The sequence below is a fragment of the Choloepus didactylus genome, chromosome 6 (genome assembly GCF_015220235.1).
Source record: "Choloepus didactylus isolate mChoDid1 chromosome 6, mChoDid1.pri, whole genome shotgun sequence".
Taxonomy (NCBI): domain Eukaryota; kingdom Metazoa; phylum Chordata; class Mammalia; order Pilosa; family Megalonychidae; genus Choloepus; species Choloepus didactylus.
Window position 1 is genome coordinate 3,293,315 of NC_051312.1, and position 17,760 is coordinate 3,311,074.

Here is a 17,760-nt window from a genome sequence, read left to right on the forward strand (position 1 = left end):
TGGCCCTTCCTAGCTCCTCCACCTCATCAGCCCCTGCGGCTGGCTCTCGCCAGGCAGTCCCTGCCCTCCTCCCTGCCCCTGCTTAGTCCAGGCACAGGTGCCCTTCCCGCCAGCCCTGGGTGCTGTCTGTGGCCCGGCTGAGCACACGGACCTGAGGCCAGGACTCTCCCCAAGCAGAACGCCCCACTGCAGCCCCTGGACACCAGCTAGGATGAGGCTGAGACTCCAGGGGCCAGAAGCTCCTAGCCGGGGCTGGAACGCTCTCAGCTGGCATCATCACAATGGTGACGAGTCACACCCACCTTGCCCCAACACAGCCGAGCCTCCCGCCACGCAGGCCGTGCAGCTGGGGGTGTCCTAGTCGCCCCGAAGGCCCTGCTCCTTCCCTCCCCCTCTGCCCGGGGTGTACCTGCATTCCTCAGCAGCCAATCCCCCATCGTGGACATTCTTGCCAGTGGAGCTCATCTTTTTACCACACCCCGCCATGTACACCTGTCTGCACATCTGTCTCTCTTTAAACACCCACGGGCTCAGAACTTCACTCAGCTGTGTCCACACCTGGTGCAGTACCGGGCATCTTGGCTGAGCTGCGCTGGAGGGGGCAGTGCCTGCACCTTCCCTCCAGGCCAGCAGAGCTCAGCGAGGTGCCCTGCTCACGTCCACTCCCGGCCTCCGCCTCCTGGCTTTGAAACAGGCTCACCCATCACGCTGGAGTGCACAGGCCTCCCAGCACCTGGCAGATGCAGCCAACAGGTCACCCATGTGCTGCACACACCAGCAAGTCATAGAGGAGAAATGGGTGCCGTCTGTAGGAGTCCCTGCTCCTCCCGAGAGATGCAGGGCACTCGCAAGTGCCAGGCTAATGGGAAGGGAAAAGGCTCAGGCTGGTGTGTGTGTGTGCACACCTGTGTGTGTGCGGGTGTGGAGGCTGGGAGGGGAAGGGGGGGCAGCAAGGTGGGGAGGGAGACAGTCCTCACCAGGAGCTCCTTACGCTAGGTAAGTTCTGGCAAAATCCCGGGTGGTCACAGCTTCTGATGGCCTGCGGCCAGCTAACGGGCAAACCTTGATAAACTGCAAACCTTGATAAAACATCTAGCTGCTTACTAAAGTCATGTATAATTTTCCTTTTTTCTTTAATCAGAGAGGATGTGGGTTAACAGAACTGTGCATAAAATACAGGGTTCCCACATCCCACCCCGTTATCAACACCTTGCGTTGGCGTGCAGCATTTGTTACAATTGACTGAAGCATGTTTTTATAGAGGCATACCTCATTTTATTGCGCCTCTAACTTTATTGCACTTCACAGATATTGTTTTTTTTTACAAATTGAAGGTTTGTGGCAAGATGAGTCAAGCAAAGCCTATCGGCACCATTTTTCCAACAACAGGTGCTCTCTTCCTGTCTCTGTGTCACGTTTTGGTAATTCCCACAGTATTTCAAACTTTTTCATTATTATTGCATCTGTTATGGTGATCTGGGATCTGGGATCTTGGATGTTACTATTGTGACTGTTTTGGGGCGCCACAAACTCACCCACACAAGACGGCAAACTCAATCGCTGATGTCATGTGCACCGTGACTGCCCACCATCCGGCCGCACCCCCCTCTCTCTCCCTCCCCCGGCTCCCTCGTCTCTGAGACACACGGTACCGAAATTACGCCAATTAATAACCCTGCAACGGCCTCTGAGTGTCCAAGGGAAAGGAAGAGCTGCAAGTCTCCCACTTGAAACCAAAAGCTAGAAATGATTACACTCAGTGAGGGAGGAGGGTCGAAAGCCGGGAGAGGCCAAAAGCTGGGCCTCCTGTGCCAAAAAGTTAGCCGAGCTGTGAATGCAAAGGAAAAGTTCTTGAAGGAAATGAAAGCCCTTCAGTGAAGACATGGTGACGAGAAAGCAAAACAGCCTCGTTGCTGACATGGAGAAAGTCTTTGTGGTCGGGATAGAAGATCCAACCAGCCCCACCGTTCCCTTGAGCCAAAGCCTGATCCAGAGCAAGGCCCCAACTCTCTTCAGTTGCATGAAGGCTGGGAGAGGTGAGGAAGCTGCAGAAGGAAAGTCTGATGCTAGCAGAGGTTGGTTCGTAAGGTTTAAGGGAAGAAGCCACCTCTATGAAAGTGCAAGGTGACACAGCAAGAGCTGATGGAGAAGCTGCAGCAGGTTATCCAGGAGCTCTAGCTGAGATGATGGGTGGAGGCGGCTGCACTAGACAACAGATTTTCAGTGTAGACGAAACAGCCTTCTATTGGAAGAAGGTGCCATTTAGGACTTTCCTAGCTAGAGGAGAAGTCGACACCCGGCTTTGAAGCTTCAAAGGAGAGGCTGCGTCTCGTCAGGGGCTAACGCAGCTGGTGACTTGAAGGTGAGCCAGAGCTCAGCTACCCTTCTGGAAATCCTAGGGCTCTTAACAATGATGCTGGATCTACTCTGTTTTATCGATGGAACAACAAAGCCTGGACGACAGCACATGTGTTTACAGCATGGTCTACTGAGTATTTTAAGTCCACTATTGAGACCTGCTGCTCAGAGCAGATTCCTTTCGAAACAGGAGGCATCGACAGTGCACCTGGGCACCCAGTAGCTCCGATGGAGATGCACAATGAGAGGAATGTTGTTTTCACTCTTGCAAACCAATGCATTCTACAATCCATGGATCAAGGAGTCATTTCGACTTTCAAGTCTTTTGTTTAAGAAATATATGTTGTAAGGCTACAGCTGCCATAGATAGTGATTCCTCTGATGGATCTGGGCAAAGTAAATTGAAAATCCTCTGGAAAGGATTCACCATTCCTAGATGCCATTAAGAACCTTGTCATTCATGGGAAGAGGTCAAAGCATCAACATTAAAGGGAGTTTGGAAAAAGGTGATTCCAACCCTCACGGATGACTTTGAGGGTTTCAAGACTTGAGTGGAGGAAGTAACTGCAGATGTGGTGGAAATAACAAGAGAAACAGAATTAGAAGTGGAGCCTGAAGATGCATCTGAATTGCAGCAATCTCAGGATAAAACTTGAACAGATGAGGAGTTTCTTCTTATGGGTGAGCAAAGAAAGTGGTTTCTGAGATGGAATCTCCTGGTGGAGATGCTGTGTACCTTGTTGCAATGATGGCAAAGGACTGAGGATATTATATCAACTTAGTTGATAAAGCAGTGGCAGGGTTTGAGAGGACTGACTCCAGTTTTGAAGGAAGTTCTACTGTGGGTAAAATGTTACCCAACAGCATCACGTCCTACAGAGAAATCTTTCATGGAAGGAAGAGTCAATCGATGTGGCAAACTTCACTGTTGTCTTATTGCAAGAAACTGCCACGGCCACCCCGACCCTCAGCAGCCACCACCCGATGGGTCAGTAGCCGTCAACCCCGAGGGAGACCCTCCACCAGCAGAAACATGACGATTCGCGGAAGGCTCAGGAGATGGTCAGCATTTTTTAGCAATAAAGTACTTGTTAATTAAAGTATGTACATTGTTCTTTTAGACATAATGCTATTGCACGCATAATAGACTAAAGTCTAGTGTAAACATAACTCTTATATGCACTGGGAAACCACAAAAATTCACGTGGCTCACTTAATTGTGATGTTCACTTTACGTTGGCCTCGAACTGAACCTGCAGTGCCTCGGAGGTGGCCCTATAATTGCACTGTCACCTGCACTCAGTGGCTTCACTTAGGGCTTACTGGGTTGGGCAGTTCCCAGGAATTTTTCTTTTTAATTTTTATTCTGGTAGCATATATACAACCTAACGTTTCCCCTTTCAACCACATTCGAATATATAACTTGTGCTGTTACGTTCACAAATCCGTGCTACCGTCACCACCTTCCTTTACCAAGATTTTCCCACTGTCACGGGTATGTCATGTATAATGTTTTATAGGTTCATTTTAAAGGCATCCAATGCCCTTGAAGGAAAATCTTACTCCGTGACTTGCTGACATTTAATCCGCTGTTGCATGAGTCTCCTTCCCCATTCGGACCTGGGACGCACGGAACGGAGCCGAAGTGCTGGCCCCTGGGCTGACCGGAAGCCGCCGGGGCTGCCACACCTGCTGGACGTGGGCAGGTGGCCCGCACGGCGCCCCGGCTGCACAGGAAGGGTCCGGGATTCCTAGGGCTGGAGGCTCGACCGCAGCAATCGCAGGGTCTGCCGTGCAGAGGAGACTCGAGGGGGTGGGGCAGGGTGCCACTGAGGGTGCGTCCCCCAGGACGCCAGGCTCTCCAGACACCCAAAGGGCTGCCACTGCCACCCGGCTGCTGAGCGGCACCTACCAGTTCATACTCACAAAGGGGGGAAATCAGGAGACGTTACAAAAGAGGCCTTTATGGAATAATCTAGAAATCCCGCTAGAGTTCCTTTACGTGGCTAGCTGCTCACCTGTCCCCCTGCAGGCTTACTTAGGGCAGGCCTATGTTAGCCTAACGCGGCCACGTGGTGCTAATCAGCGTCCCACGGGGCTCCCTACAGGCTTCCAGTGGCGGCTGTTGTCACACTGCCAGAGAATCCGTTTTGGCCTCTGCCTGAATTGACGAATACACACCCACTCATCGACACACACACGTCCGGTCCGACTCCCGTGAAGCTTTTGTTTTGTGGAGAAACAAAATCCCTGCCCGCCAGGCTTGCCCTGCCCTGCCAGAACCGAGTGCCCCAACAGGAGGCAGAGGGACACGGCCTGACGCTCGAGGGATCAGCCCCACAGAAGACAGCGCGGCCCTGAAGGCTCCTGAAGACACGGCCACCACGTCAGGCCAACCCTCGGCCCTTGTGGGGGTGCTTGCACGGCTCCTCGGCGAGGCGGGCACCTGGGTGGGGGGTGGAGGGGCTGGGATCAGAACCTCAGGGAGGTGCCCAGAAGGGAGAGAGCTGGTCAGTGCCACAGGGGAGGGGTGGAAGGAACCAGAAGGAGCCTGGCCTCTCTCCAGGGAACGAGATTCCTGGCAGGCTAAGCAGTGTCCAAGAGGCAGCAGGACCGTGGGGGACGGGGCGATGGGGACTGAGACTGGCAGTCAGCAGAGGGGACCGTGCTGAAGGTGACACCGAGGTCCCCTGGCCCCCAACACCTCGAGCCTTCTGGATGGACGTGCAGGACGGTGCCAAGGCCAGATGGGCTCGGCCCCGTGGGGAGGGGGACAGCCCACGGCAGGGGTTTCCAGCTCTGGAAACAGTACCTGGAAAGCCCGAGCACATCCCTCTCCTGGGAGACGCTGCCATTCTGCCCTCTCATACGCCTGCCCAGGGGGAGGACCCGGAAGGTCCCACCCGGAGGAGGCTCCCGGCCCAGTGGGGACGCAGTGGACAGGCCGGGCGCCCCCACCCACAGCCCAGAAGGTGAGGGCCCAAGGGCAGCCCAGGGGCCCAGGTGCTAATGGACGACCCCTGGAGCCGAGCGTGTGTACCCCACAGGGAACGGAGCCCTGGGATTCCAGAAGCATCCCCCCCAAAATAATTGGGGCCCCGAAGACGGAAGACAACTGCACCAACAGGCTGGACGGACAGCCAAGCAGCTCATTCCATGTTGCAGGGGAGGAATGACTTTTTATTTTTGATTTTCAAAAAGTTCAATCCCAATTAACATCTCTTATGGGTTTAAAGATTCTAAATCTGGAGGACCCCCCCCCACATCTGTGCTCCCCGCACCACCCCCAGAATTCTTTGGAACAAATACCACCAGCAAAGTGCAGGCAGTGGGGGGCTGTATACACGCAGACGCCTTTCCCGCCTGCCTCGATTTGTCACTGACTTGCCTCCGGGACACACCCCAACCCGCACGTGCTGCAGCCGCGCCCCTCCCAGGGTGGCCCCCTGGGTCCTGCCGGGCCCCGGGCCCCCTAAGGAACACTGGCCTCTCCCTGGGCATGCTGCTTTCAGGTGGTGCCAAATGGAAAAACCCCCCTCGAACTCTCGAAATGGCTTTTGTATTCAAAACACAGACTTTCTGGAAAAACTCCTGCTGGTAAGATGACAAGGACAGAGGCCTCCACCCCCGGGAGCGGGACCACCCCCTCGACCATGGCCAGAGAGCACCCCCAGCCCCACCCCCGGGCCTGCCCGGGTTCCACTGGTGCCTCAGCAGCACCCACCCGGCCGCCAGGCGGTGCCCCCACTGCAGGGGACCCAGGGGCCACCCCACCCCCCATTCGGCTCACTGCAGCCTCAGCAGGGGCCCCTGTGCCCCAACCCAGCAGCTGGAAAACACAGATCCCATCCCTCCTCTCTCGAAGCCCCCCACCTCAAGTGCAGGCCAGGGCCCTAGCCGGGACCCACGTGTGCTCTGTGCCCTCTTCCAGCTGGGCCAGGGGCACCCCTGCTGCATTAGGGAACCGCACTGGGCCAGGCCGTCTTGGCCTTTCTGAAGCTGTACTCCAGCTCCCGCCATCCGCACGGCCCCTTCCCCATCTCCAAGAGATGGGGGTCAAGGGTAGTGGGCGGGAACCAGGCAAGAGTGACAGATGAGGACCTGGGAGCTCTGACCTCACCTAGACCCCGGGCGGCGAGGGGACAGACTCCGCTTTGCACACTCCCAACGCGGTCTTGTGGGAGAGAAGCCGGGGGGGCCCACCCAAATGCGAAGAGGGGCTCTCTTTGAAGTGTATGTGGAGGGGATTATACAGGGATAGGTGACTTTATTTCTGTCTTCTGTGCTTTTCTTCGTGGCTCACATCTTCTACAATCAGCACACACTGATTTTATGAGAAAACACATGACACATGCTACAGAATCCCAGCGCTTTAAAGCCCTGGGATTCCGTAGCATGTGTACAGAAGGTGCCGTTTGCTGAATGCACCCCCGAGCCCGCAAGCCATGTCCACCTCAGCCAGACAGCCTGGCCGGCCACTGCCACCAGCCGGCCACCCCTGCCGAGGACACGTCGTAACACATCGTCACACTCTCTGCGTGTGTGACACAGACTAATAACGCCACGCGCCTCATAAAGCTGTTAAACAGAGGTAGACTCGTAAAGTGCTTAAAATACTGCCTGGCCTGCGGCCACTGTGCAGTCCACGTCGGCTGCTATTATAATCACTCCTTTAATAGAGTCCCGTGTGCGAGTTCACCCAGGGCACACGCTCACCCCAAAGGTGGGTCCCATAAGAGAACAGGGCCCACACGGGGCAGGCCCTGCTCAGCACGGAAAGGCCTGGGGCCCACAGACGCACAGCCGGAAGGACGGGCTTCCAGCATGCAGAGGCAGAGGGTGATTTTGGTAATTACGGTAGCTGTGCTTAAGTGTGTCTTGAGGAAACAGAAAAAAGGTCAGCTTTCCAGTGGTCACTGGGCCGGACTGAGGTGGAGCCGTCTCCTGCGAGGCTGCAGAGCAGAGAGGCACCACCCCTAGAGGCTGGCCCCATGGGGCGGTGGCTCAGGGCCCAGCCTGCCCCAGCACCTGCCGGAAGTTCACTGCCCTGTCCCCAGGGTGATGGGAATCCCAACTGCCTGTGAGAGTTGCAGCCCAACTCCTGCACCCGCCAGAGGACAGACGGCGCCTGCAGTGAGGACGCTGGAGTCTCTACAAGACGTTTGCGCCATCACCCCATGCAGGTGTCGGGTGGTCACTCGGCAGAGACGCTGGGCCCAGGCCACAGACAATGAGCCCCTGCCACGCGGATGGACAAACTGCGGGATCCCTGCTCCCCCGCTCTGGCTCGTTCCCACCTATGTCTGCAACTGCCCGGGGTGGGGGGCTCCGGCCTTACACGCCCCACAGTGGTCCCCATTTTTCTTCCTGCCTTCTTCCCTCCTCCACTCCAGGCTACACCCCCTGGACAAGCTGTCTCCCAGGCTACTCAAAGCAGGCCAGCAGCCCCGGCCTCACCTGGAAGCTTGTTAGAAACACACATTCCAAGGCCTCCTGGAGATCTTCTGTGGTGGAATCTCTGGGGATAGGACGGGAATGGGTGTCCAAACAAGCTCCCTAGGACCCCAGTGCTGGCTGAAGTGTGACACAGGGACTTCCAGACCTCAGCAGCCCTGGGGAGCACGGCCCAGTGCAGATGTTCACAGCTGGCGGGGACTCAGCAAGCCCCCAGTGAGGCGGGTCCGGGTTAGAGGGCAGCCTGGGGGCCTGGGGTCTGCACTCGCCAAGGCCCCACTCCAGTCCCAACTGGCAGGCGCCCCAGTCACACCCAGCACTTCTTAGTTTACTTCGGGGAACCCAGCAAGGCCCCCCAGCTCTCCAGTACACCTTAACTCGCTCTGGGATGGGCGCCCCTTCAGTTATTTGAAATAGAATAAGTAAAAGCACCAACAATACAACCACTGTGAAGGCTCCAAGGGCAGCCAGACTCCCAGGGCTCAGAGCTGGCTCTGCCTCCTGGTAGTTGAGTGGCCTTGGACAAACCGCCTGGCTTCTCTGAACCTCAGGGTCCTCCTCCGGAAAACAGTATCAGCAGTGCCCACCACCCAGCGTTACTCTGAGAATCACAGGAGAGAGCAGATGCCAAGTACTGAGAGCGGGGCCTGGCTGCACAAAAAACCAAACTGCACAAGTGTACCCAAAAAGCAGCTGCCAAAGCGAGGTCCCGAGTATGCAGAAGGGCTCTGGGAGGACTGCCCCCGTCCTCCTGGGACAACCAGGCTCCCGAGCAGGCCCTGAGCCTCTGCCAGTCCACGAGCAAGGAGACATAAATCTAGTGAGACCATGGGTGGCCCAATAAATGTTCTGAGCCAGCCCGGGGTAGATGATCAGAAAACGGGGAGAATACTCGAAAGGAGGACTTTCTTGGAAAATCTGGGAAGATGATCCAACCTTGGGAATCAAAAACACTCTGAAACCGGAAACCAGTTAGGTCTGTAAGAACTGTGGTGGTCTCCTGGGGCCTTGACGATTTCACTTTTATTCCCTCTTCTCTGAGGGCAGGCTCTAGGGAACCCGGGATGTGTGTGATGGAGGTGGGGGTGGTGGGTGCTGATAGCAGTGAAGGAAAGAGCGGGGGGCTATGACCTCGGGAGAAGGACTGGCTGGGAAAACGGACAGGACACAGGCATCTATCTCCAAAAATAGGCCAGTTCTTACAAAGGCTTTGAAAACCCAAAGCTCAGAACCCATAAGAAAAGGAAACAAAAACAAAAACAAAACCGGTATGTCATTTATGTTCTAAAATGAATCAAAACGATCCTTTTAATTTAAAACAAACAAGCCCAAGTTTTCAACAAGCGCCCAGCCCAGCACTTACTCTGTACCAGGCTTGGCATCCTCTGACTCACTGGATGCTCTCCGCTTCCTATCTGGGTGGAACTATTATCCCCATTTTGTTGCAGGGAAACTGAGGCACAAAGAGGCTCTGGAACCTGCCCAAGGTCCCAGGGTGGGAAGGAGCACCTGTTAACCCTGCAATAGGCGGAATTTCTCATTTCTGTGGTTGACAGTTGGGCGGGCTTCTGGGGTCGCTTGGGGCTGGGGCGGGTGGAGCTGGGACCCAGCAGGCCTGACATGCTCTCCCAGCCCTGTTATCGGGCTCCTCCCACATCACCAGGTACCCAAGTGGCCTGGACGCCCAGCAGCTTCCCCAACCCCTGCCCTGCACTCATAAGCGAGGGCCAGCTCATGCCAAGGGAATCTGGGGCAACCCAAACCAGGGGGTGGGGGGCATGGCAGGAGGCTCTGCATGTTATTTGTGGCAACGAACAGAATAAAAACTACACACTGAGAATCTTTCCTGCTAGGAATCCTGGTGACAGTCTCTAGACTTCAGGGCACATAGAGTCCTGCTTTAGGGACGGTGAGAAAAGAACGTGCCCTCCCGGGGAGCCCTGTCTGCCCTGGCAAGGAGGCATTTGTCATAAGCAGGGGTGACTCGTGGAGCCAAGCCGGTGACCTCTCCCACGCCTTCCAGAATGGCAATTATGAGGGTCAGGACGCCTCGGACCTGCGACGTCCCAGTAGTGCCCGAGTGCCCAGCGGGAGATGAAAGCCTTCCCAAACCCTAAAGCACTTTTATGTTTGTGTCCCCACTCCGCCAGCGTCCTCTACCCCATTTCCCCAAAGACCAGTCACCCGCCCTCCACCCACAGGACGCGCCCCGACGGGGCACCAACGCAAGCCCCCCGCCCCGGGCCGTGGCCTCTCCCCCAAAGTCCGGCTAGGGGACAGGGGGCAAAGGGGGCAGGTGCGGCCCCGGGACAACAGGGGAGATGCAGGTTTAACGCTAGGTTGGGCCCCGGGGCTGGGGGCGCAGGGGCTCCTCGTCTCAACAGAAGGGGACCCCGAGGCTGGGAGAGGGGGTGGCCCGGCAGGGGGACCCCTGGCCCGGCGCGGCTTCGGGTGACCGCGGAGCGAGAACAGAGGCGCACTCCCGACCGCGGGGTCCGGCCCCGGGAACTCGCCGCGGCTCCAGCAGGGGGTCGCGCCCGGGCCGGGGGCCCCCGGGGTGCCCAGGGCGCTTCCCCGCCCGCGCCCCGACCGGGGAACCTGCCCCCGCGGGGACCCCCGGCGCGGCCTCCAGCCCCCGCCCCGCCGCTCCGCGCCACCCCGGCCCCGGCCCGCCCGGCCGCGCGCTCACCCTGCTCCGCGGAGGAACCCGCCATCGCTGGAATCCCGGCCGGCAGCCGCGACAGGCGCGTCCCAGAATCTGATGCAACCGCGGCCGGAAGCCCCGCCCCGCCGGGCCGCCTTCCGGGCACGCGCGGTCGCTAGGCAACCGGGCGCGCTGGGGACGCGGCGGCCCGCGGCATGCTGGGAGCGGGGGTTTCCGCGGGGCCGCGCCCGAGCATCGCCCGGACGCGCGCACCTGCGCCGGGGGCCGGGCCCGGGACCAGCGTGGGACAGACGTGGGTGGGGGTCGCGGTGCAGCCGCAGGGGCACGGGCACTAGGGACAGGTCCGCTCCCGCGTTGGGGTCCAAGTCACCGTCGGGCCCGCGCCCTGGAGATGAGCCGCTGAGAGGGGACAAGGGCGCCCAGGGGTCACGGGGTCTCCCGGAGGAGGGAGGATCCCCGGGGAGGGGCCCTGGTGCCCTGAGGCTGACTTAGAGGGGAGATGGGGTGGGTGGGAAGGCGGAGGGGGCTGCCTGTAGGGGACCCCACAGGGAGAAGGCCCATTAGGAGCCGGGAAAGCAACTCACAGGACCTGGAGGGCACGTTGTGGGGGTCAAGACAGGAGATGATGTCCTCCAGACCCCAGGGAGGCCCGCGGTGCTGCTTGGCGCCTCTCCCAACACAGTCCAGACAGGGAGGCCCTGGGAAGGGTGTGGACACAAGTGCCCCTGGATCTGGGCTTTGGGACCCTCCTGGGCAGTGGCCGGGAGGAGGGGGATGGAGCCAAGAGGCCCCCACGAAGCAGCACCCGACAGGACACCTTTGAATCCTCTCGGGAGCTGGTGGCCTGGGCCAGCCCCTCGAGGACACACCTTAGAGTTCAGGAGGCCACAGGGAGGATGGTGGGGACGAGGGAGATGGGGGGAGCCCAGGTGATGCAGGTGGGCGAGAGCTGAAGCTGTCAGCACAGGATGGAAATGCCAGACCGATCTGGGAGCATTTCCAGAGACTGGTGCTGGATTTGGTGTCTGGGGAGGGCAAGAGCTTGGACTCCCATTTCTGAACTGAGCAGTGGGGGCAGGTCCCGGGCATTCCCTAGAGACCCCTGGTGCCCCAGGCTAGGAGGACAGGAGGCTTCTCAGGCCTGTGGTCCCCACCCCAAGAACCCCCTCTCCCTCGTGGCACAGGGGCTCCTTGGGGGAGGTGACATCTCAGTGCATGGTGTCACCTTCCAAGGGCACCAAAGCACCCAGGGTCTGTGCACTTGCCCCAAAGGAAACGAAGCTCTGTTTCAGTTTCAAATTGCTGTTAGAATAAATGTCACAGCAGAGTTTGCCTTATTGCACAGTCTTAAGGTGAAACTATCTAGACTTCGATACTTTAAAAGGGACTCCAGGTCCCCCCGGGCTGGAGAGGTCTTGCTTTCTCTTGCTCTCCCTCACAAAGGGTTAATTTTTCCAGTCACCTGAGGGGGAGGAGCTTTCCCCATCCAGGAGCAAAAAGGGTGCTGGACAAACAGAAGGTGCACAAAGCATCCACACAAACCAAGTCCTGACTGATAGACATGGGGTGGGGAGAAGGGGAGGGAAGGAAAACTGCTGCTTCTGTGATAGATTGTTGTGACCAGTCTTGGAGGCCTGGAGATGGGTTCAGAGAGAAGAATCAACTGTTGGAGTATGTACTGTTATCAGGGCCAATGCTTGACGTCAGCAGCAAAGGTAGGTCCTGCTATAGGAAGCAACTAATAGATTCTCAGGATGCAAATAATGTGGCTTTGAGCTTTGAGAATGCATAAAACTCTGCAATGAGCCTTTTATGTCTTATAGCAGAAAATAAGCAGAATAATTAAGATCAGGAAAAAAAAAAAAAAAAGGACTCAAGTCTACCAAGAGCCTGCTCGACTTCTAAGGCCCACGATAGTGGATGCTGACAGCATGGCTGGTGGCTCCATGACAAATGTCTTTAAAAGTTCTCTGTGGTATCACCAGGCCCAGCCCAGTAAATCTTGCTTTGAAAGGGGATTCTGCTCCAGGTTGAACCTTCTGAGACAGAGTTCCTGACGGACGGTCTGGGAGAGCTGGTGGGAGTTTCCTGAGGTGCTGGGTATTCTCTCCAGGTCTGGGGTCCAGAAGTTGGGGACCCAGATGTTGGCAGGGCCAGGCTGTGTGGAGGTTCTGGGGTGGTCCTTCCCTGACCCTCCAGCTTCTGGTAGCCCAGGTGTCGGCTCTCAGATGCAGCACCCCAGTCCCGGCCCCTGTCCTCGTGTGCATCTGTCTCTTCTTATGGAAACACCAGACAGGCAAGTCTGGCTCAGCCTGGTTCCTCAGGGCCAGCTCACACCCCTACGGGACAGACTGAAGATGGCCCAGCTCTGCCACGCCAGCCACAGGGATGGAACAGATCAAAAAGTCAGAGGAGAAAAAAGAATCTGGAACAATTAATCAAAGATATGCAAACAGATCTCCTAAATCAATTCAGAGAAATGAAGGAAAATGTTTAAAAAGAGATAAAGGATATTAAGAAGACACTAGAAGAACATAAAGAATTTGAAACAAAACATACAAAAACTAACAGACATTATGGAAATAAAACACACTGTAGCTGAAATTAAAAATGTACGAGAGACACACAACAGCAGATTTAAAGAGGCAGAAGAAAGAATAAGTGAGCTGGAAGATGGATGAACTGAATTTGAACAGACAAAAGAACAAAGGGGGGAAAAAGTGGAAAAACTTGAGCAGGGTCTCAATTGACTGAAAACACAAAGTACACAAACGTATGCATCATGGACATGTATAGAAGAAGAGAAGGGAAAAGGGCCAGGAAGAATAATCAAAGAAATAGTGGCTGAAAATTTGCCAACCCTTATAAATTACATGAATATGCAAATCCAAGAAGCCCAATATAGTCCAAACAGAATAAATCGGAATAGACCCACTCCAAGACACATGGTAATCAGACTGTCAAATGCTGAAAAGAGGAAGAAAATTCTGAAAGCAGAAAGAGAAAAGCAGTTCACCACAAAAAAAGGGAAGCCAAATAAGACTAAGTGCTGATTTCTCATCAGACACCATGGAGGTGAAAGGGCAGTGGTACGATATATTTATGATGCTGAAAGAGAAAAATTGAGAGCTAAGAATTCTCTGTCCAGCAAAGCTGTCCATCAAAAAATGAGGGAGAGTTTAAAATATTCACAGATAAACAGAAGCTGAGAGAGTCTGTTAATAAGAGACCAGCCCTATGAGAACTGCTAAAGGAAGTCCTTCCAGCTGAAAAGAAAGGACAGGAGAGAGGTCTGGAAGAGGGCACAGAATTGAAGAGTATTAGTAAGGGTAACTTAAAGGATAAAAAGAGAGAGAAAAAAATAGATCTGACAAAAAAACAAAACAAAACAAAAGATGAGATGGTTGAATCAAGAGCAGCCTTTACAGTAATAACTTGGAATGTTAATGGATTCAACTCCCCAATCCAATGTCACAGATTGGCAGAGTGGATTAAAAATATGATCCCTCCCTATGCTGTTTACAAGAGACTCATCTTAGACCCAAGGATACAAATATGTTGAAAGTGAAAGGATGGAAATAGATATTCCACGCAATTAGTAGCCAAAAGAAAGCTGGGGTAGCTATACTAATATCAGACAAAATAGACTTTAAATGCAAAACTGTTATGAGAGATAACTAAGGACACTATATAGTAATAAAAAGGGCAATTATACAAGAAGAAATGACACTCATAATTGTCCATGCCCCAAGTACATGAGGCAAGCTCTGGCAAAACTGATGGGAGTAACAGATGACTCTATAACAGGGAGATTTCAACACACCACTTCCTCCAATAGATAGAATGACTAAACAGAGGCTCGATAAAAGCATATTAAATGTATAAAAGCATATTAATATATAAGATATGTATAATGTAATTATATACTGAATACATGTAATATATAAATATATACAAGTATATTTTTAATTTGATTAACAGTATCTTTTATTTCCATAAGATTTGATATTTTTTAATTTACTCTTTCAAATTCTTCTTTATTCTCTTCTAGAGTCTTCTTGATGTCCTTCATGTCTTTAACCAATGCAATTTGTAGTTGTTTTGGAGATTTGTGTGTACTTCTTTGATTAATTACTCCGATTTCTGTGTCTCCTCTGGCTTTTTAATGTGCTTGTTTAGTTTATCCATGTCTTCTTGGATCTTGATATGCTTTGTGATTGTTCTGTTGACTTCAGAGCATTTGCTTCTCTTGATAAGGTTATTTGGGGAAATGCAGGATTATTTAGACATCTTTATATAATTTGGCAGAGCCAGTTTGGTGGGGTGCACTTCCCCCGCATTCCCAGCAGATGGCGGTCTTGAGCCAACTCTCACCCTCAAGCCAGTGTTGCCCCATCTGCACCTGTGCCCTGGCGGGGTCCAAACCGGGTGGGGATCCAACCAGCGCCCCAGTACTCCATGTGCTCTGGGGATGCGGGGGGTGGAGGTTAGGGGGTGGGGGGTGGCCCTGCACAGTTCAGCAGGGGGTCCGCTGCAGGGCATGCTGGGTCTGGTCACCCTCGGGCTGTGGGAGGGGCTCCTGGTGCTTCCGTGGGGCTCCCTCACCTACCCCCGCCTCTCCCCTGTGCACACCTGGGCTTCCGTGGGGGAGAGTAGATGGGGTCTACACTGGTCGCTGCCTCCCGGGTTCCCTCCCCGGAGCTCCTGGCCGCGGGGCTGAGGAGGATCATCTCCCCACTAATCGCCGAGATGGGTGCACGGGAGGGGAGAGCTGCTCTCCCTGCTCGGTGGCCTCTCTCTGCTGCCAGCCCCCGCGGAGGGCCAGGCTGAATAAACTCACCCGGTTCTTTGGGGCACAGTTTCTCTGCTTTTCGTCCAAGTCCCCACCACATATTGTGGAAGGCCCTTTCTGGCCGCTCGCACCCTGAAACCGCTGTCCTGGGCGGCCTCCCGCCCTTCTCTCTAGGTCTGTCTCTTGCATTGCCCCTGTTGAATGTGACCCCTTTTTACTGGGTTTCTCTGCTGTGTGTTCTCTTGATAACTGTGACAACTGGAGCTCTGCTTGAAATGCTGGCCACGGGTCACACAAAAGAACTCATGACTGAGAAACAGCTCAGTCTTGAATCCTTAAAACACTACATTTCAAAAATATTCCCTGCCGTGTGGACTTTGTGATGAAAATGAGAAGTCTAACTTCTGAAGAACATCTTTACCACCCTCGTCACGTGTGTGGGTTGTCTCACCTTTATGGACCCTCTGGTGAACCTGAACCCATGAGCGCTGACTACAGCCCCTGCCACGTGCATCACATCTGTAGGGTTTCTCTCCATGTGGACTCTCTGATGGGCCTGCAGACGTGAACTCCAGCTGAAGCCCTTACCACATGCATCACAAGTGTGTAGCTACTCTGCTGTGTCTAGTGTCTCATGGGCTTGAAGACGGGAATTACAGCCAAAGTTCTCATCACACATATGACATTTGTCTGGTTTCTCCCCAGTGTGTATTCTCTGAGGGGCTTGAAGGTTTGCAGCCTCCTGAAAAGCTTAATACACACCTCACATTGATATAGTTTCTCTCCCATGTGGACTTGCTGATGAAGACCAGAATTCTGATTAAAAGTACCCAATCGCATGCTTTCTACTTGTATCTTTTGTCTCCGTGGGCATGAAGTCGTGATGTCTGAAAACTTTATTGTACACATTTATAAGATCTCTCTCCAGTGTTGTCCACAGCAAATGTTAAGGTCTTTGCCATGACTGAGGCCTTCCCACACCTGTCACACTTTTACGGTTTCTCTCCTGTGTGAATAAGTTCCTACATGGGAAGAGAAGTTCTGATGGAAGCTCTCAGCACACACCTACATTTGTAGGGTTTCTCTCCTGGGAGGACTTCCTGAGGAATCTGCAGGTGTGAACTCGGACTGAGGCCCTCGCTTCATTCCCACAGTACTTCTCTCCTGTGGGAACACTCTGATGAACGGGGAGCACTGAGCTGTAATCGATGCCCTTTCCACACTCGCCACATATCTGCAGCCTCTCCCCTAACTGCAATGCATGACGAAGTTCAAGACTAGAGCCGGGGCTGACGCTTCTCCATTCTCGAGCTTTGTGCTCCTGAGCGGATTGCACTGTGCTGGGATGACTTCAAGCCTTTTCCACAGTTTCTGTTGCTAATCTTCCGTGTACTCTGTGACCATCATTGGTGATTGAGTTGTGCCAGGTTGGATGTCTTATGTCCCCCAAATGCCATGTTCTTTAATGCAATCCTGTGGGGGCAGATGTATTAGTGTTGGTTAGGTTGGACTCCTTTGAGTGTTTCCATGGAGATGTGACCCACCCACCTGTAGGTGATAACTCTGATTTACTGTTTCCATGGAGATTTGGCCCTGCCCATTCAGGGTGGGTCCTCATGGTTTGCTGGAGCACATGAAAAGGAGCCACACAGGCCCAGACGTTTGCTGACGCTGATCCTCAGACGTGCTTGGAGCTGCTGACCCTGATGTTGGTGCAGCCAAGAGAGACATTTTGGAGACGACCATTGAAAGTAGACTTTTGCTACTGCAGAGTTTGCCTGGGAGAAACTAAGAAAATATCCCCAGACGCCTAGAGAGAAACGTCCTGGGAGAAAGGCATTTTGAAATGCAAACTGGGAGCAAGCAGAAGCCAGCCACGTGCCTTCCCAGACAACAGAGGTTTCCGAGACGCCATCGGTGCTCTTCACTGAAGGCACCTACTGTTGGTGCCTTTGTTTGGACACTCCTGTGGCCTTAGGGCTATAACTTTATGACCAAATAACCCCCCTTTATAAAAGCCAATCCATTTCTGGTGTTTTGCATAACAGCAGCATTAGCAAACAAGAACAGGAGGCCCTTCTCATTAGACACTGATCACATTTCCAGAGTTTATTTCTTATACCTGTTCAATGGTTCTGTGACTCTCTCAGATACACTCTCCTCCTAAATCTCGGCTGGTCCTATTTGGAAACTCTATTTTGATTCCTACTGGAACTCTTCCCTTGGAGCTTTATTACATAGTTCTCATCTTCAGACACCAGAATAGATCCCCCTGCCCACATCTGAGAGGGGGAATCACCTTGTGTTCACAATTCGTATTTCTGGCCTTGAGGATTTATTATCACATCTTGATTTCTGGTTAACTTACTTGTAAATTGTTCCCACATCTGCCCAGAATATAAGATCTTCACAGAAAAGGAATCGTTCTTAAAAAAATTCAGTTTTATTGATATATATTCACATATCATACAATCATCCATGGTGTACAACG

At 53.9% G+C, this 17,760-nt stretch overlaps 1 protein-coding gene across 1 annotated transcript in view; it reads right to left on the reverse strand.

Annotated features, from left to right (window-relative positions):
* The window catches only part of CARS1 (cysteinyl-tRNA synthetase 1), a 57,864-nt gene extending 47,280 nt beyond the window's left edge, over positions 1 to 10,584 (reverse strand). Inside the window, exon 1 of the mRNA XM_037838424.1 lies at positions 10,502 to 10,584. Within this exon, the coding sequence (XP_037694352.1) occupies positions 10,502 to 10,526 (25 nt within the window). The 5' untranslated portion in view covers positions 10,527 to 10,584. The remainder of the gene's footprint in view (positions 1 to 10,501) is intronic.
* Between the last annotated feature and the right edge of the window lie 7,176 nt (positions 10,585 to 17,760).